Source organism: Nerophis ophidion, linkage group LG22 (assembly GCF_033978795.1).
Source record: "Nerophis ophidion isolate RoL-2023_Sa linkage group LG22, RoL_Noph_v1.0, whole genome shotgun sequence".
Lineage (NCBI taxonomy): Eukaryota > Metazoa > Chordata > Actinopteri > Syngnathiformes > Syngnathidae > Nerophis > Nerophis ophidion.
Genome location: NC_084632.1, coordinates 1333411 through 1359521, shown reverse-complemented (window position 1 = coordinate 1359521; position 26111 = coordinate 1333411). Strand labels below are relative to the sequence as shown.

General features: G+C 33.2%; 1 protein-coding gene across 8 annotated transcripts in view; it reads left to right on the top strand.

Moving 5' to 3' along the window:
* Window positions 1-26111, top strand: part of LOC133540397 (tetraspanin-1) — a 192996-nt gene that overhangs the window by 159200 nt on the left and 7685 nt on the right. For 5 of the 8 annotated variants that reach the window (XM_061882960.1, XM_061882955.1, XM_061882958.1 and 2 more), the window contains 4 exons: window positions 23780-23960; window positions 24061-24129; window positions 24712-24918; window positions 26000-26074. In XM_061882960.1, coding sequence (XP_061738944.1) covers window positions 24073-24129; window positions 24712-24918; window positions 26000-26074 — 339 coding nt within the window. In that variant the 5' untranslated portion in view covers window positions 23780-23960; window positions 24061-24072. Of the gene's footprint in view, window positions 1-23057; window positions 23146-23779; window positions 23961-24060; window positions 24130-24711; window positions 24919-25999; window positions 26075-26111 lie in introns of all 8 variants that reach the window. The other 3 variants (XM_061882956.1, XM_061882961.1, XM_061882962.1) reach the window with 2 other exon arrangements.

The window sequence follows — 26111 nt, the reverse complement described above, 5'->3', positions numbered from 1 at the left end:
TTCAAGTGTTCAGCATTGATCTACACAAGTTAAGTTATTTCAAGTGTTCAGCATTGATCTACACAAGTTAAGTTAAGTTATTTCAAGTGTTCAGCATTGATCTACACAAGTTAAGTTATTTCAGGTGTACAGCATTGATCTACACAAGTTAAGTTAAGTTATTTCAAGTGTTCAGCATTGATCTACACAAGTTAAGTTATTTCAAGTGTTCAGCATTGATCTACACAAGTTAAGTTATTTCAAGTGTTCAGCATTGATCTACACAAGTTAAGTTATTTCAAGTGTTCAGCATTGATCTACACAAGTTAAGTTATTTCAAGTGTTCAGCATTGATCTACACAAGTTAAGTTATTTCAAGTGTTCAGCATTGATCTACACAAGTTAAGTTAAGTTATTTCAAGTGTTCAGCATTGATCTACACAAGTTAAGTTATTTCAAGTGTTCAGCATTGATCTACACAAGTTAAGTTATTTCAGGTGTACAGCATTGATCTACACAAGTTAAGTTATTTCAAGTGTTCAGCATTGATCTACACAAGTTAAGTTATTTCAAGTGTTCAGCATTGATCTACACAAGTTAAGTTATTTCAAGTGTTCAGCATTGATCTACACAAGTTAAGTTATTTCAAGTGTTCAGCATTGATCTACACAAGTTAAGTTATTTCAAGTGTTCAGCATTGATCTACACAAGTTAAGTTATTTCAAGTGTTCAGCATTGATCTACACAAGTTAAGTTATTTCAGGTGTACAGCATTGATCTACACAAGTTAAGTTAAGTTATTTCAAGTGTTCAGCATTGATCTACACAAGTTAAGTTATTTCAGGTGTACAGCATTGATCTACACAAGTTAAGTTAAGTTATTTCAAGTGTTCAGCATTGATCTACACAAGTTAAGTTAAGTTATTTCAAGTGTTCAGCATTGATCTACACAAGTTAAGTTATTTCAAGTGTTCAGCATTGATCTACACAAGTTAAGTTATTTCAAGTGTTCAGCATTGATCTACACAAGTTAAGTTATTTCAAGTGTTCAGCATTGATCTACACAAGTTAAGTTATTTCAAGTGTTCAGCATTGATCTACACAAGTTAAGTTATTTCAAGTGTTCAGCATTGATCTACACAAGTTAAGTTATTTCAAGTGTTCAGCATTGATCTACACAAGTTAAGTTATTTCAAGTGTTCAGCATTGATCTACACAAGTTAAGTTATTTCAAGTGTTCAGCATTGATCTACACAAGTTAAGTTATTTCAAGTGTTCAGCATTGATCTACACAAGTTAAGTTATTTCAAGTGTTCAGCATTGATCTACACAAGTTAAGTTAAGTTATTTCAAGTGTTCAGCATTGATCTACACAAGTTAAGTTATTTCAAGTGTTCAGCATTGATCTACACAAGTTAAGTTATTTCAGGTGTACAGTATTGATCTACACAAGTTAAGTTATTTCAAGTGTTCAGCATTGATCTACACAAGTTAACTTAAGTTATTTCAAGTGTTCAGCATTGATCTACACAAGTTAAGTTATTTCAAGTGTTCAGCATTGATCTACACAAGTTAAGTTAAGTTATTTCAGGTGTTCAGCATTGATCTACACAAGTTAAGTTAAGTTATTTCAAGTGTTCAGCATTGATCTACACAAGTTAAGTTATTTCAAGTGTTCAGCATTGATCTACACAAGTTAAGTTAAGTTATTTCAGGTGTTCAGCATTGATCTACACAAGTTAAGTTAAGTTATTTCAGGTGTACAGTATTGATCTACACAAGTTAAGTTAAGTTATTTCAGGTGTTCAGCATTGATCTACACAAGTTAAGTTAAGTTAAGTTATTTCAAGTGTTCAGCATTGATCTACACAATTTAAGTTATTTCAAGTGTTCAGCATTGATCAACACAAGTTAAGTTAAGTTATTTCAGGTGTACAGTATTGATCTACACAAGTTAAGTTAAGTTATTTCAGGTGTTCAGCATTGATCTACACAAGTTAAGTTAAGTTAAGTTATTTCAAGTGTTCAGCATTGATCTACACAAGTGAAGTTAAGTTATTTCAGGTGTACAGCATTGATCTACACAAGTTAAGTTATTTCAAGTGTTCAGCATTGATCTACACAAGTTAAGTTAAGTTATTTCAAGTGTTCAGCATTGATCTACACAAGTTAAGTTAAGTTATTTCAAGTGTTCAGCATTGATCTACACAAGTTAAGTTATTTCAAGTGTTCAGCATTGATCTACACAAGTTAAGTTAAGTTATTTCAAGTGTTCAGCATTGATCAACACAAGTTAAGTTAAGTTAAGTTATTTCAAGTGTTCAGCATTGATCTACACAATTTAAGTTATTTCAAGTGTTCAGCATTGATCTACACAAGTTAAGTTAAGTTAAGTTATTTCAAGTGTTCAGCATTGATCTACACAAGTTAAGTTAAGTTATTTCAAGTGTTCAGCATTGATCTACACAAGTTAAGTTAAGTTATTTCAGGTGTACAGTATTGATCTACACAAGTTAAGTTAAGTTATTTCAGGTGTTCAGCATTGATCTACACAAGTTAAGTTAAGTTATTTCAAGTGTTCAGCATTGATCTACACGAGTTAAGTTATTTCAAGTGTTCAGAATTGATCTACACAAGTTAAGTTAAGTTATTTCAGGTGTTCAGCATTGATCTACACAAGTTAAGTTAAGTTATTTCATGTGTACAGCATTGATCTACACAAGTTAAGTTAAGTTATTTCAAGTGTTCAGCATTGATCTACACAAGTTAAGTTAAGTTATTTCAAGTGTTCAGCATTGATCTACACAAGTTAAGTTAAGTTATTTCAGGTGTTCAGCATTGATCTACACAAGTTAAGTTAAGTTATTTCAAGTGTTCAGCATTGATCTACACAAGTTAAGTTAAGTTATTTCAAGTGTTCAGCATTGATCTACACAAGTTAAGTTAAGTTATTTCAAGTGTTCAGCATTGATCTACACAAGTTAAGTTAAGTTATTTCAAGTGTTCAGCATTGATCTACACAAGTTAAGTTAAGTTATTTCAAGTGTTCAGCATTGATCTACACAAGTTAAGTTAAGTTATTTCAAGTGTTCAGCATTGATCTACACAAGTTAAGTTAAGTTATTTCAAGTGTTCAGCATTGATCTACACAAGTTAAGTTATTTCAAGTGTTCAGCATTGATCTACACAAGTTAAATTATTTCAAGTGTTCAGCATTGATCTACACAAGTTAAGTTATTTCAGGTGTTCAGCATTGATCTACACAAGTTAAGTTAAGTTATTTCAAGTGTTCAGCATTGATCTACACAAGTTAAGTTATTTAAAGTGTTCAGCATTGATCTACACAAGTTAAGTTAAGTTATTTCAAGTGTTCAGCATTGATCTACACAAGTTAAGTTAAGTTATTTCAGGTGTACAGTATTGATCTACACAAGTTAAGTTAAGTTATTTCAGGTGTTCAGCATTGATCTACACAAGTTAAGTTAAGTTATTTCAAGTGTTCAGCATTGATCTACACAAGTTAAGTTAAGTTATTTCAAGTGTTCAGCATTGATCTACACAAGTTAAGTTATTTCAATTGTTCAGCATTGATCTACACAAGTTAAGTTAAGTTATTTCAGGTGTTCAGCATTGATCTACACAAGTTAAGTTAAGTTATTTCAGGTGTACAGCATTGATCTACACAAGTTAAGTTATTTCAAGTGTTCAGCATTGATCTACACAAGTTAAGTTAAGTTATTTCAAGTGTTCAGCATTGATCTACACAAGTTAAGTTAAGTTATTTCAAGTGTTCAGCATTGATCTACACAAGTTAAGTTATTTCAAGTGTTCAGCATTGATCTACACAAGTTAAGTTAAGTTATTTCAAGTGTTCAGCATTGATCAACACAAGTTAAGTTAAGTTAAGTTATTTCAAGTGTTCAGCATTGATCTACACAATTTAAGTTATTCAAGTGTTCAGCATTGATCTACACAAGTTAAGTTAAGTTAAGTTATTTCAAGTGTTCAGCATTGATCTACACAAGTTAAGTTAAGTTATTTCAAGTGTTCAGCATTGATCTACACAAGTTAAGTTAAGTTATTTCAAGTGTTCAGCATTGATCTACACAAGTTAAGTTATTCAAGTGTTCAGCATTGATCTACACAAGTTAAGTTATTCAAGTGTTCAGCATTGATCTACACAAGTTAAGTTAAGTTAAGTTATTTCAAGTGTTCAGCATTGATCTACACAAGTTAAGTTAAGTTATTTCAAGTGTTCAGCATTGATCTACACAAGTTAAGTTAAGTCATTTCAAGTGTTCAGCATTGATCTACACAAGTTAAGTTATTTCAAGTGTTCAGCATTGATCTACACAAGTTAAGTTAAGTTATTTCAAGTGTTCAGCATTGATCTACACAAGTTAAGTTAAGTTATTTCAAGTGTTCAGCATTGATCTACACAAGTTAATTTATTTCAGGTGTTCAGCATTGATCTACACAAGTTAAGTTATTTCAGGTGTTCAGCATTGATCTACACAAGTTAAGTTAAGTTATTTCAGGTGTTGAGCATTGATCTACACAAGTTAAGTTAAGTTATTTCAGGTGTACAGTATTGATCTACACAAGTTAAGTTAAGTTATTTCAGGTGTTCAGCATCGATCTACACAAGTTAAGTTAAGTTATTTCAAGTGTTCAGCATTGATCTACACAAGTTAAGTTAAGTTATTTCAAGTGTTCAGCATTGATCTACACAAGTTAAGTTATTTCAAGTGTTCAGCATTGATCTACACAAGTTAAGTTAAGTTATTTCAAGTGTTCAGCATTGAGCTACACAAGTTAAGTTATTTCAGGTGTTCAGCATTGATCTACACAAGTTAAGTTAAGTTATTTCAAGTGTTCAGCATTGATCTACACAAGTTAAGTTAAGTTATTTCAAGTGTTCAGCATTGATCTACACAAGTTAAGTTAAGTTATTTCAGGTGTACAGTATTGATCTACACAAGTTAAGTTAAGTTATTTCAGGTGTTCAGCATCGATCTACACAAGTTAAGTTAAGTTATTTCAAGTGTTCAGCATTGATCTACACAAGTTAAGTTAAGTTATTTCAAGTGTTCAGCATTGATCTACACAAGTTAAGTTATTTCAAGTGTTCAGCATTGATCTACACAAGTTAAGTTAAGTTATTTCAAGTGTTCAGCATTGAGCTACACAAGTTAAGTTATTTCAGGTGTTCAGCATTGATCTACACAAGTTAAGTTAAGTTATTTCAAGTGTTCAGCATTGATCTACACAAGTTAAGTTAAGTTATTTCAAGTGTTCAGCATTGATCTACACAAGTTAAGTTAAGTTATTTCAAGTGTTCAGCATTGATCTACACAAGTTAAGTTAAGTTATTTCAAGTGTTCAGCATTGATCTACACAAGTTAAGTTAAGTTATTTCAAGTGTTCAGCATTGATCTACACAAGTTAAGTTAAGTTATTTCAAGTGTTCAGCATTGATCTACACAAGTTAAGTTATTTCAAGTGTTCAGCATTGATCTACACAAGTTAAGTTAAGTTATTTCAAGTGTTCAGCATTGATCTACACAAGTTAAGTTAAGTTATTTCAGGTGTTCAGCATTGATCTACACAAGTTAAGTTAAGTTATTTCAAGTGTTCAGCATTGATCTACACAAGTTAAGTTAAGTTATTTCAAGTGTTCAGCATTGATCCACACAAGTTAAGTTAAGTTATTTCAAGTGTTCAGCATTGATCTACACAAGTTAAGTTAAGTTATTTCAGGTGTACAGTATTGATCTACACAAGTTAAGTTAAGTTATTTCAGGTGTTCAGCATTGATCTACACAAGTTAAGTTAAGTTATTTCAAGTGTTCAGCATTGATCTACACAAGTTAAGTTAAGTTATTTCAGGTGTTCAGCATTGATCTACACAAGTTAAGTTAAGTTATTTCAAGTGTTCAGCATTGATCTACACAAGTTAAGTTAAGTTATTTCAAGTGTTCAGCATTGATCCACACAAGTTAAGTTAAGTTATTTCAAGTGTTCAGCATTGATCTACACAAGTTAAGTTAAGTTATTTCAGGTGTTCAGCATTGATCTACACAAGTTAAGTTAAGTTATTTCAAGTGTTCAGCATTGATCTACACAAGTTAAGTTATTTCAAGTGTTCAGCATTGATCTACACAAGTTAAGTTAAGTTATTTCAAGTGTTCAGCATTGATCTACACGAGTTAAGTTATTTCAAGTGTTCAGCATTGATCTACACAAGTTAAGTTAAGTTATTTCAGGTGTTCAGCATTGATCTACACAAGTTAAGTTATTTCAGGTGTACAGCATTGATCTACACAAGTTAAGTTATTTCAAGTGTTCAGCATTGATCTACACAAGTTAAGTTATTTCAAGTGTTCAGCATTGATCTACACAAGTTAAGTTAAGTTATTTCAAGTGTTCAGCATTGATCTACACAAGTTAAGTTATTTCAAGTGTACAGCATTGATCTACACAAGTTAAGTTATTTCAAGTGTTCAGCATTGATCTACACAAGTTAAGTTATTTCAAGTGTTCAGCATTGATCTACACAAGTTAAGTTATTTCAAGTGTTCAGCATTGATCTACACAAGTTAAGTTATTTCAAGTGTTCAGCATTGATCTACACAAGTTAAGTTAAGTTATTTCAAGTGTTCAGCATTGATCTACACAAGTTAAGTTATTTCAAGTGTTCAGCATTGATCTACACAAGTTAAGTTATTTCAGGTGTACAGCATTGATCTACACAAGTTAAGTTAAGTTATTTCAAGTGTTCAGCATTGATCTACACAAGTTAAGTTATTTCAGGTGTACAGCATTGATCTACACAAGTTAAGTTATTTCAAGTGTTCAGCATTGATCTACACAAGTTAAGTTAAGTTATTTCAAGTGTTCAGCATTGATCTACACAAGTTAAGTTATTTCAAGTGTTCAGCATTGATCTACACAAGTTAAGTTATTTCAAGTGTTCAGCATTGATCTACACAAGTTAAGTTATTTCAAGTGTTCAGCATTGATCTACACAAGTTAAGTTATTTCAAGTGTTCAGCATTGATCTACACAAGTTAAGTTATTTCAAGTGTTCAGCATTGATCTACACAAGTTAAGTTATTTCAAGTGTTCAGCATTGATCTACACAAGTTAAGTTATTTCAAGTGTTCAGCATTGATCTACACAAGTTAAGTTATTTCAAGTGTTCAGCATTGATTTACACAAGTTAAGTTATTTCAAGTGTTCAGCATTGATCTACACAAGTTAAGTTATTTCAAGTGTTCAGCATTGATCTACACAAGTTAAGTTATTTCAAGTGTTCAGCATTGATCTACACAAGTTAAGTTAAGTTATTTCAAGTGTTCAGCATTGATCTACACAAGTTAAGTTATTTCAAGTGTTCAGCATTGATAAACACAAGTTAAGTTATTTCAGGTGTACAGTATTGATCTACACAAGTTAAGTTATTTCAAGTGTTCAGCATTGATCTACACAAGTTAACTTAAGTTATTTCAAGTGTTCAGCATTGATCTACACAAGTTAAGTTATTTCAAGTGTTCAGCATTGATCTACACAAGTTAAGTTAAGTTATTTCAGGTGTTCAGCATTGATCTACACAAGTTAAGTTAAGTTATTTCAAGTGTTCAGCATTGATCTACACAAGTTAAGTTATTTCAAGTGTTCAGCATTGATCTACACAAGTTAAGTTAAGTTATTTCAGGTGTTCAGCATTGATCTACACAAGTTAAGTTAAGTTATTTCAGGTGTACAGTATTGATCTACACAAGTTAAGTTAAGTTATTTCAGGTGTTCAGCATTGATCTACACAAGTTAAGTTAAGTTAAGTTATTTCAAGTGTTCAGCATTGATCTACACAATTTAAGTTATTTCAAGTGTTCAGCATTGATCAACACAAGTTAAGTTAAGTTATTTCAGGTGTACAGTATTGATCTACACAAGTTAAGTTAAGTTATTTCAGGTGTTCAGCATTGATCTACACAAGTTAAGTTAAGTTAAGTTATTTCAAGTGTTCAGCATTGATCTACACAAGTTAAGTTATTTAAAGTGTTCAGCATTGATCTACACAAGTTAAGTTAAGTTATTTCAAGTGTTCAGCATTGATCTACACAAGTTAAGTTAAGTTATTTCAGGTGTACAGTATTGATCTACACAAGTTAAGTTAAGTTATTTCAGGTGTTCAGCATTGATCTACACAAGTTAAGTTAAGTTATTTCAAGTGTTCAGCATTGATCTACACAAGTTAAGTTAAGTTATTTCAGGTGTACAGCATTGATCTACACAAGTTAAGTTATTTCAAGTGTTCAGCATTGATCTACACAAGTTAAGTTAAGTTATTTCAGGTGTTCAGCATTGATCTACACAAGTTAAGTTAAGTTATTTCAGGTGTACAGCATTGATCTACACAAGTTAAGTTAAGTTATTTCAAGTGTTCAGCATTGATCTACACAAGTTAAGTTAAGTTATTTCAAGTGTTCAGCATTGATCTACACAAGTTAAGTTAAGTTATTTCAGGTGTTCAGCATTGATCTACACAAGTTAAGTTAAGTTATTTCAAGTGTTCAGCATTGATCTACACAAGTTAAGTTAAGTTATTTCAAGTGTTCAGCATTGATCTACACAAGTTAAGTTAAGTTATTTCAGGTGTACAGCATTGATCTACACGAGTTAAGTTATTTCAAGTGTTCAGCATTGATCTACACAAGTTAAGTTAAGTTATTTCAGGTGTTCAGCATTGATCTACACAAGTTAAGTTAAGTTATTTCAGGTGTACAGCATTGATCTACACAAGTTAAGTTAAGTTATTTCAAGTGTTCAGCATTGATCTACACAAGTTAAGTTAAGTTATTTCAAGTGTTCAGCATTGATCTACACAACTTAAGTTAAGTTATTTCAGGTGTTCAGCATTGATCTACACAAGTTAAGTTAAGTTATTTCAAGTGTTCAGCATTGATCTACACAAGTTAAGTTAAGTTATTTCAAGTGTTCAGCATTGATCTACACAAGTTAAGTTATTTCAAGTGTTCAGCATTGATCTACACAAGTTAAGTTAAGTTATTTCAAGTGTTCAGCATTGATCTACACAAGTTAAGTTAAGTTATTTCAAGTGTTCAGCATTGATCTACACAAGTTAAGTTAAGTTATTTCAAGTGTTCAGCATTGATCTACACAAGTTAAGTTATTTCAAGTGTTCAGCATTGATCTACACAAGTTAAGTTAAGTTATTTCAGGTGTTCAGCATTGATCTACACAAGTTAAGTTAAGTTATTTCAAGTGTTCAGCATTGATCTACACAAGTTAAGTTAAGTTATTTCAAGTGTTCAGCATTGATCTACACAAGTTAAGTTATTTCAAGTGTTCAGCATTGATCTACACAAGTTAAGTTAAGTTATTTCAAGTGATCAGCATTGATCTACACAAGTTAAGTTAAGTTATTTCAAGTGTTCAGCATTGATCTACACAAGTTAAGTTAAGTTATTTCAAGTGTTCAGCATTGATCTACACAAGTTAAGTTAAGTTATTTCAAGTGTTCAGCATTGATCTACACAAGTTAAGTTATTTCAAGTGTTCAGCATTGATCTACACAAGTTAAATTATTTCAAGTGTTCAGCATTGATCTACACAAGTTAAGTTATTTCAGGTGTTCAGCATTGATCTACACAAGTTAAGTTAAGTTATTTCAAGTGTTCAGCATTGATCTACACAAGTTAAGTTATTTAAAGTGTTCAGCATTGATCTACACAAGTTAAGTTAAGTTATTTCAAGTGTTCAGCATTGATCTACACAAGTTAAGTTAAGTTATTTCAGGTGTACAGTATTGATCTACACAAGTTAAGTTAAGTTATTTCAGGTGTTCAGCATTGATCTACACAAGTTAAGTTAAGTTATTTCAAGTGTTCAGCATTGATCTACACAAGTTAAGTTAAGTTATTTCAAGTGTTCAGCATTGATCTACACAAGTTAAGTTATTTCAATTGTTCAGCATTGATCTACACAAGTTAAGTTAAGTTATTTCAGGTGTTCAGCATTGATCTACACAAGTTAAGTTAAGTTATTTCAGGTGTACAGCATTGATCTACACAAGTTAAGTTATTTCAAGTGTTCAGCATTGATCTACACAAGTTAAGTTAAGTTATTTCAAGTGTTCAGCATTGATCTACACAAGTTAAGTTAAGTTATTTCAAGTGTTCAGCATTGATCTACACAAGTTAAGTTATTTCAAGTGTTCAGCATTGATCTACACAAGTTAAGTTAAGTTATTTCAAGTGTTCAGCATTGATCAACACAAGTTAAGTTAAGTTAAGTTATTTCAAGTGTTCAGCATTGATCTACACAATTTAAGTTATTTCAAGTGTTCAGCATTGATCTACACAAGTTAAGTTAAGTTAAGTTATTTCAAGTGTTCAGCATTGATCTACACAAGTTAAGTTAAGTTATTTCAAGTGTTCAGCATTGATCTACACAAGTTAAGTTAAGTTATTTCAAGTGTTCAGCATTGATCTACACAAGTTAAGTTAAGTTATTTCAAGTGTTCAGCATTGATCTACACAAGTTAAGTTAAGTCATTTCAAGTGTTCAGCATTGATCTACACAAGTTAAGTTATTTCAAGTGTTCAGCATTGATCTACACAAGTTAAGTTAAGTTATTTCAAGTGTTCAGCATTGATCTACACAAGTTAATTTATTTCAGGTGTTCAGCATTGATCTACACAAGTTAAGTTATTTCAGGTGTTCAGCATTGATCTACACAAGTTAAGTTAAGTTATTTCAGGTGTTCAGCATTGATCTACACAAGTTAAGTTAAGTTATTTCAGGTGTACAGTATTGATCTACACAAGTTAAGTTAAGTTATTTCAGGTGTTCAGCATCGATCTACACAAGTTAAGTTAAGTTATTTCAAGTGTTCAGCATTGATCTACACAAGTTAAGTTAAGTTATTTCAAGTGTTCAGCATTGATCTACACAAGTTAAGTTAAGTTATTTCAAGTGTTCAATTTCAAGTGTTCAGCATTGATCTACACAAGTTAAGTTAAGTTATTTCAAGTGTTCAGCATTGAGCTACACAAGTTAAGTTATTTCAGGTGTTCAGCATTGATCTACACAAGTTAAGTTAAGTTATTTCAAGTGTTCAGCATTGATCTACACAAGTTAAGTTAAGTTATTTCAAGTGTTCAGCATTGATCTACACAAGTTAAGTTAAGTTATTTCAAGTGTTCAGCATTGATCTACACAAGTTAAGTTAAGTTATTTCAAGTGTTCAGCATTGATCTACACAAGTTAAGTTAAGTTATTTCAAGTGTTCAGCATTGATCTACACAAGTTAAGTTAAGTTATTTCAAGTGTTCAGCATTGATCTACACAAGTTAAGTTATTTCAAGTGTTCAGCATTGATCTACACAAGTTAAGTTAAGTTATTTCAAGTGTTCAGCATTGATCTACACAAGTTAAGTTAAGTTATTTCAGGTGTTCAGCATTGATCTACACAAGTTAAGTTAAGTTATTTCAAGTGTTCAGCATTGATCTACACAAGTTAAGTTAAGTTATTTCAAGTGTTCAGCATTGATCCACACAAGTTAAGTTAAGTTATTTCAAGTGTTCAGCATTGATCTACACAAGTTAAGTTAAGTTATTTCAGGTGTACAGTATTGATCTACACAAGTTAAGTTAAGTTATTTCAGGTGTTCAGCATTGATCTACACAAGTTAAGTTAAGTTATTTCAAGTGTTCAGCATTGATCTACACAAGTTAAGTTAAGTTATTTCAGGTGTTCAGCATTGATCTACACAAGTTAAGTTAAGTTATTTCAAGTGTTCAGCATTGATCTACACAAGTTAAGTTAAGTTATTTCAAGTGTTCAGCATTGATCCACACAAGTTAAGTTAAGTTATTTCAAGTGTTCAGCATTGATCTACACAAGTTAAGTTAAGTTATTTCAGGTGTTCAGCATTGATCTACACAAGTTAAGTTATTTCAAGTGTTCAGCATTGATCTACACAAGTTAAGTTATTTCAAGTGTTCAGCATTGATCTACACAAGTTAAGTTAAGTTATTTCAAGTGTTCAGCATTGATCTACACGAGTTAAGTTATTTCAAGTGTTCAGCATTGATCTACACAAGTTAAGTTAAGTTATTTCAGGTGTTCAGCATTGATCTACACAAGTTAAGTTATTTCAGGTGTACAGCATTGATCTACACAAGTTAAGTTAAGTTATTTCAAGTGTTCAGCATTGATCTACACAAGTTAAGTTATTTCAGGTGTTCAGCATTGATCTACACAAGTTAAGTTAAGTTATTTCAAGTGTTCAGCATTGATCTACACAAGTTAAGTTAAGTTATTTCAAGTGTTCAGCATTGATCTACACAAGTTAAGTTAAGTTATTTCAAGTGTTCAGCATTGATCTACACAAGTTAAGTTAAGTTATTTCAAGTGTTCAGCATTGATCTACACAAGTTAAGTTAAGTTAAGTTATTTCAAGTGTTCAGCATTGATCTACACAAGTTAAGTTAAGTTATTTCAAGTGTTCAGCATTGATCTACACAAGTTAAGTTAAGTTAAGTTATTTCAAGTGTTCAGCATTGATCTACACAAGTTAAGTTAAGTTATTTCAAGTGTTCAGCATTGATCTACACAAGTTAAGTTAAGTTATTTCAAGTGTTCAGCATTGATCTACACAAGTTAAGTTAAGTTATTTCAAGTGTTCAGCATTGATCTACACAAGTTAAGTTAAGTTATTTCAAGTGTTCAGCATTGATCTACACAAGTTAAGTTATTTCAAGTGTTCAGCATTGATCTACACAAGTTAAGTTATTTCAGGTGTTCAGCATTGATCTACACAAGTTAAGTTATTTCAGGTGTTCAGCATTGATCTACACAAGTTAAGTTAAGTTATTTCAAGTGTTCAGCATTGATCTACACAAGTTAAGTTATTTAAAGTGTTCAGCATTGATCTACACAAGTTAAGTTAAGTTATTTCAAGTGTTCAGCATTGATCTACACAAGTTAAGTTAAGTTATTTCAGGTGTACAGTATTGATCTACACAAGTTAAGTTAAGTTATTTCAGGTGTTCAGCATTGATCTACACAAGTTAAGTTAAGTTATTTCAAGTGTTCAGCATTGATCTACACAAGTTAAGTTAAGTTATTTCAAGTGTTCAGCATTGATCTACACAAGTTAAGTTGTTTCAAGTGTTCAGCATTGATCTACACAAGTTAAGTTAAGTTATTTCAGGTGATCAGCATTGATCTACACAAGTTAAGTTAAGTTATTTCAGGTGTACAGCATTGATCTACACAAGTTAAGTTATTTCAAGTGTTCAGCATTGATCTACACAAGTTAAGTTAAGTTATTTCAAGTGTTCAGCATTGATCTACACAAGTTAAGTTAAGTTATTTCAAGTGTTCAGCATTGATCTACACAAGTTAAGTTATTTCAAGTGTTCAGCATTGATCTACACAAGTTAAGTTAAGTTATTTCAAGTGTTCAGCATTGATCAACACAAGTTAAGTTAAGTTAAGTTATTTCAAGTGTTCAGCATTGATCTACACAATTTAAGTTATTTCAAGTGTTCAGCATTGATCTACACAAGTTAAGTTAAGTTAAGTTATTTCAAGTGTTCAGCATTGATCTACACAAGTTAAGTTAAGTTATTTCAAGTGTTCAGCATTGATCTACACAAGTTAAGTTAAGTTATTTCAAGTGTTCAGCATTGATCTACACAAGTTAAGTTAAGTTATTTCAAGTGTTCAGCATTGATCTACACAAGTTAAGTTAAGTTATTTCAAGTGTTCAGCATTGATCTACACAAGTTAAGTTAAGTTATTTCAAGTGTTCAGCATTGATCTACACAAGTTAAGTTAAGTTATTTCAAGTGTTCAGCATTGATCTACACAAGTTAAGTTAAGTTAAGTCATTTCAAGTGTTCAGCATTGATCTACACAAGTTAATTTATTTCAGGTGTTCAGCATTGATCTACACAAGTTAAGTTATTTCAGGTGTTCAGCATTGATCTACACAAGTTAAGTTAAGTTATTTCAGGTGTTCAGCATTGATCTACACAAGTTAAGTTAAGTTATTCCAGGTGTACAGTATTGATCTACACAAGTTAAGTTAAGTTATTTCAGGTGTTCAGCATCGATCTACACAAGTTAAGTTAAGTTAAGTTATTTCAAGTGTTCAGCATTGATCTACACAAGTTAAGTTAAGTTATTTCAAGTGTTCAGCATTGATCTACACAAGTTAAGTTAAGTTATTTCAAGTGTTCAGCATTGATCTACACAAGTTAAGTTAAGTTATTTCAAGTGTTCAGCATTGATCTACACAAGTTAAGTTAAGTTATTTCAAGTGTTCAGCATTGATCTACACAAGTTAAGTTAAGTTATTTCAAGTGTTCAGCATTGATCTACACAAGTTAAGTTAAGTTATTTCAAGTGTTCAGCATTGATCTACACAAGTTAAGTTAAGTTAAGTCATTTCAAGTGTTCAGCATTGATCTACACAAGTTAAGTTATTTCAAGTGTTCAGCATTGATCTACACAAGTTAAGTTAAGTTATTTCAAGTGTTCAGCATTGATCTACACAAGTTAATTTATTTCAGGTGTTCAGCATTGATCTACACAAGTTAAGTTATTTCAGGTGTTCAGCATTGATCTACACAAGTTAAGTTATTTCAGGTGTTCAGCATTGATCTACACAAGTTAAGTTAAGTTATTCCAGGTGTACAGTATTGATCTACACAAGTTAAGTTAAGTTATTTCAGGTGTTCAGCATCGATCTACACAAGTTAAGTTAAGTTAAGTTATTTCAAGTGTTCAGCATTGATCTACACAAGTTAAGTTAAGTTATTTCAAGTGTTCAGCATTGATCTACACAAGTTAAGTTAAGTTATTTCAAGTGTTCAGCATTGATCTACACAAGTTAAGTTATTTCAAGTGTTCAGCATTGATCTACACAAGTTAAGTTAAGTTATTTCAAGTGTTCAGCATTGATCTACACAAGTTAATTTATTTCAGGTGTTCAGCATTGATCTACACAAGTTAAGTTATTTCAGGTGTTCAGCATTGATCTACACAAGTTAAGTTAAGTTATTTCAGGTGTTCAGCATCGATCTACACAAGTTAAGTTAAGTTATTTCAAGTGTTCAGCATTGATCTACACAAGTTAAGTTAAGTTATTTCAAGTGTTCAGCATTGATCTACACAAGTTAAGTTAAGTTATTTCAAGTGTTCAGCATTGATCTACACAAGTTAAGTTAAGTTATTTCAAGTGTTCAGCATTGATCTACACAAGTTAAGTTAAGTTATTTCAAGTGTTCAGCATTGATCTACACAAGTTAAGTTAAGTTATTTCAGGTGTTCAGCATTGATCTACACAAGTTAAGTTAAGTTATTTCAGGTGTACAGCATTGATCTACACAAGTTAAGTTAAGTTATTTCAAGTGTTCAGCATTGATCTACACAAGTTAAGTTAAGTTATTTCAAGTGTTCAGCATTGATCTACACAAGTTAAGTTAAGTTATTTCAAGTGTTCAGCATTGATCTACACAAGTTAAGTTAAGTTATTTCAAGTGTTCAGCATTGATCTACACAAGTTAAGTTAAGTTAAGTTATTTCAAGTGTTCAGCATTGATCTACACAAGTTAAGTTAAGTTATTTCAAGTGTTCAGCATTGATCTACACAAGTTAAGTTAAGTTATTTCAAGTGTTCAGCATTGATCTACACAAGTTAAGTTAAGTTATTTCAAGTGTTCAGCATTGATCTACACAAGTTAAGTTAAGTTAAGTCATTTCAAGTGTTCAGCATTGATCTACACAAGTTAAGTTATTTCAAGTGTTCAGCATTGATCTACACAAGTTAAATTATTTCAAGTGTTCAGCATTGATCTACACAAGTTAAGTTATTTCAGGTGTTCAGCATTGATCTACACAAGTTAAGTTAAGTTAATTCAGGTGTTCAGCATTGATCTACACAAGTTAAGTTAAGTTATTTCAGGTGTACAGTATTGATCTACACAAGTTAAGTTAAGTTATTTCAGGTGTTCAGCATCGATCTACACAAGTTAAGTTAAGTTATTTCAAGTGTTCAGCATTGATCTACACAAGTTAAGTTAAGTTATTTCAAGTGTTCAGCATTGATTTACACAAGTTAAGTTAAGTTATTTCAAGTGTTCAGCATTGATCTACACAAGTTAAGTTATTTCAAGTGTTCAGCATTGATCTACACAAGTTAAGTTAAGTTATTTCAAGTGTTCAGCATTGATCTACACAAGTTAAGTTAAGTTATTTCAAGTGTTCAGCATTGATCTACACAAGTTAAGTTATTTCAAGTGTTCAGCATTGATCTACACAAGTTAAGTTAAGTTATTTCAGGTGTTCAGCATTGATCTACACAAGTTAAGTTAAGTTATTTCAAGTGTTCAGCATTGATCTACACAAGTTAAGTTAAGTTATTTCAAGTGTTCAGCATTGATCTACACAAGTTAAGTTAAGTTATTTCAGGTGTTCAGCATTGATCTACACAAGTTAAGTTAAGTTATTTCAGGTGTACAGCATTGATCTACACAAGTTAAGTTAAGTTATTTCAAGTGTTCAGCATTGATCTACACAAGTTAAGTTAAGTTATTTCAAGTGTTCAGCATTGATCTACACAAGTTAAGTTAAGTTATTTCAAGTGTTCAGCATTGATCTACACAAGTTAAGTTAAGTTATTTCAAGTGTTCAGCATTGATCTACACAAGTTAAGTTAAGTTATTTCAAGTGTTCAGCATTGATCTACACAAGTTAAGTTAAGTTAAGTTATTTCAAGTGTTCAGCATTGATCTACTTAAGTTAAGTTATTTCAAGTGTTCAGCATTGATCTACACAAGTTAAGTTAAGTTATTTCAAGTGTTCAGCATTGATCTACACAAGTTAAGTTAAGTTATTTCAAGTGTTCAGCATTGATCTACACAAGTTAAGTTAAGTTATTTCAAGTGTTCAGCATTGATCTACACAAGTTAAGTTATTTCAAGTGTTCAGCATTGATCTACACAAGTTAAGTTATTTCAAGTGTTCAGCATTGATCTACACAAGTTAAGTTAAGTTATTTCAAGTGTTCAGCATTGATCTACACAAGTTAAGTTAAGTTATTTCAGGTGTTCAGCATTGATCTACACAAGTTAAGTTAAGTTATTTCAAGTGTTCAGCATTGATCTACACAAGTTAAGTTAAGTGTTCAGCATTGATCTACACAAGTTAAGTTAAGTTATTTCAGGTGTTCAGCATTGATCTACACAAGTTAAGTTAAGTTAAGTTATTTCAGGTGTTCAGCATTGATCTACACAAGTTAAGTTAAGTTATTTCAGGTGTTCAGCATTGATCTACACAAGTTAAGTTAAGTTATTTCAGGTGTTCAGCATTGATCTACACAAGTTAAGTTAAGTTATTTCAAGTGTTCAGCATTGATCTACACAAGTTAAGTTAAGTTATTTCAAGTGTTCAGCATTGATCTACACAAGTTAAGTTAAGTTATTTCAAGTGTTCAGCATTGATCTACACAAGTTAAGTTAAGTTAAGTGTTCAGCATTGATCTACTTAAGTTAAGTTATTTCAAGTGTTCAGCATTGATCTACACAAGTTAAGTTAAGTGTTCAGCATTGATCTACACAAGTTAAGTTAAGTTATTTCAGGTGTTCAGCATTGATCTACACAAGTTAAGTTAAGTTATTTCAAGTGTTCAGCATTGATCTACACAAGTTAAGTTAAGTGTTCAGCATTGATCTACACAAGTTAAGTTAAGTTATTTCAGGTGTTCAGCATTGATCTACACAAGTTAAGTTAAGTTATTTCAGGTGTTCAGCATTGATCTACACAAGTTAAGTTAAGTTATTTCAGGTGTTCAGCATTGATCTACACAAGTTAAGTTAAGTTATTTCAAGTGTTCAGCATTGATCTACACAAGTTAAGTTAAGTTAAGTCATTTCAAGTGTTCAGCATTGATCTACACAAGTTAAGTTATTTCAAGTGTTCAGCATTGATCTACACAAGTTAAGTTAAGTTATTTCAAGTGTTCAGCATTGATCTACACAAGTTAAATTATTTCAAGTGTTCAGCATTGATCTACACAAGTTAAGTTATTTCAGATGTTCAGCATTGATCTACACAAGTTAAGTTAAGTTATTTCAGGTGTTCAGCATTGATCTACACAAGTTAAGTTAAGTTATTTCAAGTGTTCAGCATTGATCTACACAAGTTAAGTTATTTCAAGTGTTCAGCATTGATCTACACAAGTTAAGTTAAGTTATTTCAAGTGTTCAGCATTGATCTACACAAGTTAAATTATTTCAAGTGTTCAGCATTGATCTACACAAGTTAAGTTATTTCAGATGTTCAGCATTGATCTACACAAGTTAAGTTAAGTTATTTCAGGTGTTCAGCATTGATCTACACAAGTTAAGTTAAGTTATTTCAGGTGTACAGTATTGATCTACACAAGTTAAGTTAAGTTATTTCAGGTGTTCAGCATCGATTTACACAAGTTAAGTTAAGTTATTTCAAGTGTTCAGCATTGATCTACACAAGTTAAGTTATTTCAAGTGTTCAGCATTGATCTACACAAGTTAAGTTAAGTTATTTCAAGTGTTCAGCATTGATCTACACAAGTTAAGTTAACTTATTTCAAGTGTTCAGCATTGATCTACACAAGTTAAGTTAAGTTAAGTTATTTCAGGTGTTCAGCATTGATCTACACAAGTTAAGTTAAGTTATTTCAGGTGTTCAGCATTGATCTACACAAGTTAAGTTAAGTTATTTCAGGTGTTCAGCATTGATCTACACAAGTTAAGTTAACTTATTTCAAGTGTTCAGCATTGATCTACACAAGTTAAGTTAAGTTATTTCAGGTGTTCAGCATTGATCTACACAAGTTAAGTTAAGTTATTTCAGGTGTTCAGCATTGATCTACACAAGTTAAGTTAAGTTATTTCAGGTGTTCAGCATTGATCTACACAAGTTAAGTTAAGTTATTTCAGGTGTTCAGCATTGATCTACACAAGTTAAGTTAAGTTATTTCAGGTGTTCAGCATTGATCTACACAAGTTAAGTTAACTTATTTCAAGTGTTCAGCATTGATCTACACAAGTTAAGTTAAGTTATTTCAAGTGTTCAGCATTGATCTACACAAGTTAAGTTAAGTTATTTCAAGTGTTCAGCATTGATCTACACAAGTTAAGTTATTTCAAGTGTTCAGCATTGATCTACACAAGTTAAGTTAAGTTAAGTTATTTCAAGTGTTCAGCATTGATCTACACAAGTTAAGTTAAGACCTGATTGTCAACAAGTAAGAAACATCTTACACAAAAAAATGGTGACAGAACACAATAATTTTGAACATATTTACAATATTTAACATTGTCATTTGGACTGGAATTCAGCCGTTAAATGAGCTCAGTGCAAAAAATTCAGGGTTTATTTTAGTTTAGGATTAATTGGTTTGCACAACACAAATATTTAATGATACAATCTATATTTTATAGGACTGTTGCTTTTTTCAGATATTATTTCAAACGCTAACCGGAGCAAACCTTCATTGCGTTGTTCTGCTTCCCTCTAGTGGCCACTTTGTGCCACTGCGGGAGATGACTCTAGCAGGGGTGTCCAAACATTTTCCTCCTCGGGTCGAAAGCTGAAAAATGTAAACATGCAGGAGCATTTTGGATATTTTTCATTTTTGAAATCAATACAATATATAGATGTTTTGTTTTTTAAAACGTTGAGAGTTTTCCCTCAAGTTTAGTCGCAGGCACCCGGAAGACTCTTAGTTATACAAAATGTCCCAAAAAATAAGTCTGTTGAGATAAAGTCTGAAAAATCATATATTTATGTCCTTTTTTAATGGCAGAAACACACAATATTCTATTTTATATAAGTGGAATATTTGATGTGTCTTAAATAACACCGTTGATTTAAATCTTTATTATTTTTCGTAGTTTACAAAACAAATCCCACTAAAATTATTGGTGATCCAAAAATCGTACGAGTGTTCCATCCATCCATCCATCATCTTCCGCTTATCCGAGGTCGGGTCGCGGGGGCAACAGCCTAAGCAGGGAAACCCAGACTTCCCTCTCCCCAGCCACTTCGTCCAGCTCTTCCCGGGGGATCCCGAGGCGTTCCCAGGCCAGCCGGGAGACATAGTCTTCCCAACGTGTCCTGGGTCTTCCCCGTGGCCTCCTACCGGTTGGACGTGCCCTAAACACCTCCCTAGGGAGGCGTTCGGGTGGCATCCTGACCAGATGCCCGAACCACCTCATCTGGCTCCTCTCCATGTGGAGGAGCAGCGGCTTTACTTTGAGTTCCTCCCGGATGGCAGAACTTCTCACCCTATCTCTAAGGGAGAGACCCAAATTCATTTGGGCCGCTTGTACCCGTGATCTTATCCTTTTGGTCCTATCCCAAAGCTCATGACCATAGGTGAGGATGGGAACGTAGATCGACCAGTAAATTGAGAGCTTTGCTTTCCGGCTCAGCTCCTTCTTCACCACAACGGATCGGTACAACGTCTGCATTACTGAAGACGCCGCACCGATCCGCCTGTCGATCTCACGATCCACTCTTCCCTCACTCGTGAACAAGACTCCTAGGTACTTGAACTCCTCCACTTGGGGCAGGGTCTCCTACCCAACCCGGAGATGGCACTCCACCCTTTTCCGGGCGAGAACCATGGACTCGGACTTGGAGGTGCTGATTCTCATTCCGGTCGCTTCACACTCGGCTGCGAACCGATCCAGTGAGAGCTGAAGATCCCGGCCAGATGAAGCCATCAGGACCACATCATCTGCAAAAAGCAGAGACCTAATCCTGCAGCCACCAAACCGGAACCCCTCAACGCCTTGACTGCGCCTAGAAATTCTGTCCATAAAAGTTCTGAACAGAATGGGTGACAAAGGACAGCCTTGGTGGAGTCCAACCCTCACTGGAAACGTGTCCGACTTACTGCCGGCAATGTGGACCAAGCTCTGACACTGATCATACAGGGAGTGGATCGCCACAATAAGACAGTCCGGTACCCCATACTCTCTGAGCACTCCCCATAGGACTTCCCGAGGGACACGGTCCAATGCCTTCTCCAAGTCCACAAAGCACATGTAGACTGGTTGGGCAAACTCCCATGCACCCTCAAGAACCCTGCCCAGAGTATAGAGCTGGTCCACAGTTCCACGACCAGGACCAAAACCACACTGTTCCTCCTGAATCCGAGGTTCGACTATCCGACGTAGCCTCCTCTCCAGTACACCTGAATAAACCTTACCGGGAAGGCTGAGGAGTGTGATCCCACGATAGTTGGAACACACCCTCCGGTCCCCCTTCTTAAAGAGAGAGACCACCACCCCAGTGAGCCAATCCAGAGGTACCGCCCCCGATGTCCACACGATGCTGCAGAGTCTTGTCAACCAAGACAGCCCCACAGCATCCAGAGCCTTAAGGAAGTCCGGGCGGATCTCATCTACCCCCGGGGCCTTGCCGCCGAGGAGCTTTTTAACTACCTCAGCAACCTAAGCCCCAGAAAGAAATTAGGAGAAGCCATTAATGCTTCTTATAAGCTTTGAAGACTCACGTCGCCAATAAATTGTGCACCGAGTCAACCTGGAAGAGGAACAAAATATGTGACTATGTGTCACGGAAGCATCACCTTCAAAAGGAAAGCTTTCAAAATAAGAGTCTTTGCAAAAACACTTTATTTTTCAGGCTCTCGCAGGCCAGATAAAATGATCTGTGGTATATAAAGTTCATAGTAGAGCAGACCTGGGACAATTAGAGCCCGGCGGCCGCATGTGGTCTGTTAAACTTTTCAATCTGGACCGCCGGACGTTCCCAAATCATTTTTTTACTTCTTTAAGATCAAAATTATAACTGGCATTTTGTGCAGTGATTTAATGATTTAAATGTTAAATGACCAGAAGTCTTGAACTAAACTAAATATTTCAATGTTTGGAACCTGCGCTTTTGCATGATATACTACTTACTATAGTCATTTAATTACTTACTATAGTCATCTAATTAGTTACTATAGTCATTTAATTACTTACTATAGTCATCTAATTAGTTACTATAGTCATCTAATTACTTACTATAGTCATTTAATTAGTTACTATAGTCATCTAATTAGTTACTATGGTCATTTAATTAGTTACTATAGTCATCTAATTAGTTACTATGGTCATCTAATTAGTTACTATGGTCATCTAATTAGTTACTATGGTCATCTAATTAGTTACTATGGTCATCTAATTAGTTACTATGGTCATTTAATTAGTTACTATAGTCATCTAATTAGTTACTATAGTCATTTAATTAGTTACTATGGCAATCTAATTAGTTACTATGGTCATCTAATTACTTACTATAGTCATCTAATTAGTTACTATAGTCATTTAATTAGTTACTATGGTCATCTAATTACTTACTATAGTCATCTAATTACTTACTATAGTCATCTAATTAGTTACTATGGTCATCTAATTAGTTACTATGGTCATTTAATTAGTTACTGTGGTCATCTAATGAGTTACTATGGTCATCTAATTAGTTACTATAGTCATGTAATTAGTTACTATGGTCATCTAATTAGTTACTATGGTCATTTAATTAGTTACTATGGTCATTTAATTAGTTACTATGGTCATCTAATTAGTTACTAGGGTCATCTAATTAGTTACTATGGTCATCTAATTAGTTACTATGGCAATCTAATTAGTTACTATGGCAATCTAATAAGTAACTTTGGCAATCTAATTAGTTACTATGGTCATCTAATAAGTTAATATGCTCATCTAATTAGTTACCATGGCAATCTAATTAGTTACTACGGTCATCTAATGAGTTACTATGGCAATCTAATTAGTTACTATGGCCATCTAATTAGTTACTATGGCAACCTAATTAGTTACTATAGTCATGTAATGAGTTACTATGGTCATGTAATGAGTTACTATGGTGATGTAATGAGTTACTATGGTGATGTAATGAGTTACTATGGTGATGTAATGAGTTACTATGGTGATGTAATGAGTTACTATGGTGATGTAAGTCCCAGCAGGTCAGAGGAGGCACCAAGCAGTGTGGGCGGGTTGTGTTTCCACCGAGTGTTTCCAGCGCAGCCAGCATGATATTTGAGTGTTAGTGACAGACGCAGAAGGAGATTTTTACCACAAAGTTCTAAAGCTTAGTGATATATCAAATATGTCAGATTGTAGCTGGGTTTATTTTGTATCCTTCACATTCATATTTAGCTGTGTTTGTTGCATTTTTGTGGTTTTTCGCTTATTCATAAAATATGTGGATGGAGAGAGGTGTGAGGTTCACATGTTGTCAATATTCAGTGTTTTATCCTTCATAGTTAATCGTGTAAATCCCACATTCTTTATTTTCATGTACATTCTGGCTGTCTCATTCAGTAAAACAAATGTAAAATTCCATTCCGCTTTTTAAGGTCTGTCATAACGATTTTAGCATTCAATCAGACTTTGTCAGGTTTTGTATTACTGTTCCTAAAAATAGATACACATTTTTTTCTCCAAATTTGTCCCCCGAATTAAAATAATTGCCCAGGTCTGTAATAGATCTTACATAAAATATAGAGTGTACAATAGAATCCTGGTATTTAATATGAAATGTAGTTACTTTCTGTACAGTCTACATGTCTGTGTGTGTGTCTGCAGGCCTGAAAGCAGCCACACAAGACACACCTGAGAACACCTACTGTCACCTGTATTGACTTTGGCCCCGCCCCCTTTCTATTATCTTCCACAGCGGCCTCAGCAGATGAAGTCACATAATCCTGCATCTGCGCCCGAGGTTGTTGCAGAACTGCTGGGATGCTCCCAGAAAGAAGTGTGATGTAGACACTTTGTCAACAGAACCTGCTGGAGATCAAATGTGTGCCAGTCTCACACCTGAGTGACTCCCACAAACCACTTTAATAATCATAACGGTATGTTGTCCAGTATTTTTTCATTATTGTTATTATTTCTGTGTGTCTGATTCGTTGTAATAGTATTGTCATTATTCAAATGATTAATATCTGTTCCCAGGACAGATAAAAAATGGGCTGCTTCACATTTGTCAAAATGATGATGGTCTTCTTCAACTTGCTGATTATTGTGAGTATTTATGCCTTTCATCAAGTCTTTACATGTCTTATGTTTGAAGAAATGCCAAACAGTGCTAAGTATTAAAAAGATCCTTTCCTATGCATTCAATGCAATCAAATAACTTCTTATTGGTATATTTGTGCAACCTAAACACTAACAATGTTTGTTGGATCAAGTTTTCAGCACGGACATTATATATATATATATATTATATTATTATATATATTATATTATTGACTGTAAGGAGTCATTACTCCAATGTGGCCCTCAATAGAAACCAGTTGGACATCCCTGCAGTGTAAGTATTAAAATGTATACAATATTATTTTCCCATAAAATTTGTTTTAGTACAAAATACGCATCAAATTAAATTAAAGTTTAAGTAAACTTTTTTTTTAAATGTCACATGAATAAAAACGTGTGATGAGGAAAGTAATTTTTCCATGGGGGGCCTCAAAATAATATTCTGCTCATGGCCCTGTGAAGTATTAATATTTTGGGGGGTTTATTGATGTAAAATAGCCTCATTATTAAATGTCATAAGTAGACAATATACATTTTAATTATTGTGAATGACTGTTGTTGTCCCAGCTGGGGGGTCTGACCTTGCTGGCCATGGGAGTCTGGGTCAGTGTGGATGGGGGGACCTACCTGCAGCTGCTGGAGCCTTTCTCCAGCCGCGGCCTGCAGCAAGTCAACCTTGGCTTTTTCTGTATCGCCCTGGGAGCTTTTCTCTCGGTGCTGGGACTGCTGGGCTGCTGCGGCGCTGGCAAGGAGAGCAAATGTCTGCTGCTCACGGTAACGCCATCAACTCCCTCTCAGACTCTGCTCACACACTGCTGCTCCCTGGGAAATCTACCATAGGAAATATGGAAGCCATAACTCCAATTTGACATTTTACTGGTGCAGTGAGTAATAATCTTGCATAATAATGTACAGTCATCATGAATATACACAAGGTACTAATAATAATAATGTACAGTCATCATGAATATACACAAGGTACTAATAATAATAATGTACAGTCATCATGAATATACACAAGGTACTAATAATAATAATCTTGCATAATAATGTACAGTCATCATGAATATACACGAGCTACTCAGCTGTGTGGCACAAACGTCAGCAAAAGCTCCAAAAATGATAAAAAATAATATTCAAATCACAAAAACAAAAAGCTTATTTTATTCATAATTTCATAAAATTATTAAGTTGACGCCACAAACTTTACTTAGTTTGAAACTATCATTGGTCACTTTTGAACAGTGAAAGTATGGTTCCTCTACGTCAGGTGTGTCCAATTTCTTTCCACTGTGGGCCACACACTGAACATTTTAAGCATGTGGGGGCCATTTGGATATTTTTAATTTTCCAAACCGGTACAATATATAAAAAATAAATGGGATACATAAACATATATATATACAATATGCAGTACATATAATATGCATATATACAGTATAGTATACATATGTGTCTATATACATATATATATATAAATATATATATATGTATGTATGTATGCATGTGTATATATGTACATCAATGTATATGTATGTGTACATTTCTTATAACATTTAAATAGTATACGTATTACAATGTGTATATAAATATATATATATATATATATGATTTACACCTAATATATTTGTCAGTACGTCTCCTACTAAAAGTTTCATAACTTTGCTCAGCTTTATTTTGTTCACAAGCTTTGTACAGATGATGATCTCTTTTTTTATCCACCGGAAAGGAGTTTTCAATTTGTTGTTTTCTTTTTTCAATGAACCAATATGGCTGTTGGAGTGAAATATTCAGGCATTTTGCAGGGATTATGTTGAGGTTGGGACATTCCATCAACTTGTACTTCTTCCTGCAGTTCTTCTCCATCATTCTGGTGCTTTTCATCGCTCAGCTCGCAGCTGCTGTTGTCGCTCTGACCTATTCTTCATTTGTAAGTTCCTCCTCTCTGAACCCTGCAGCACACATCT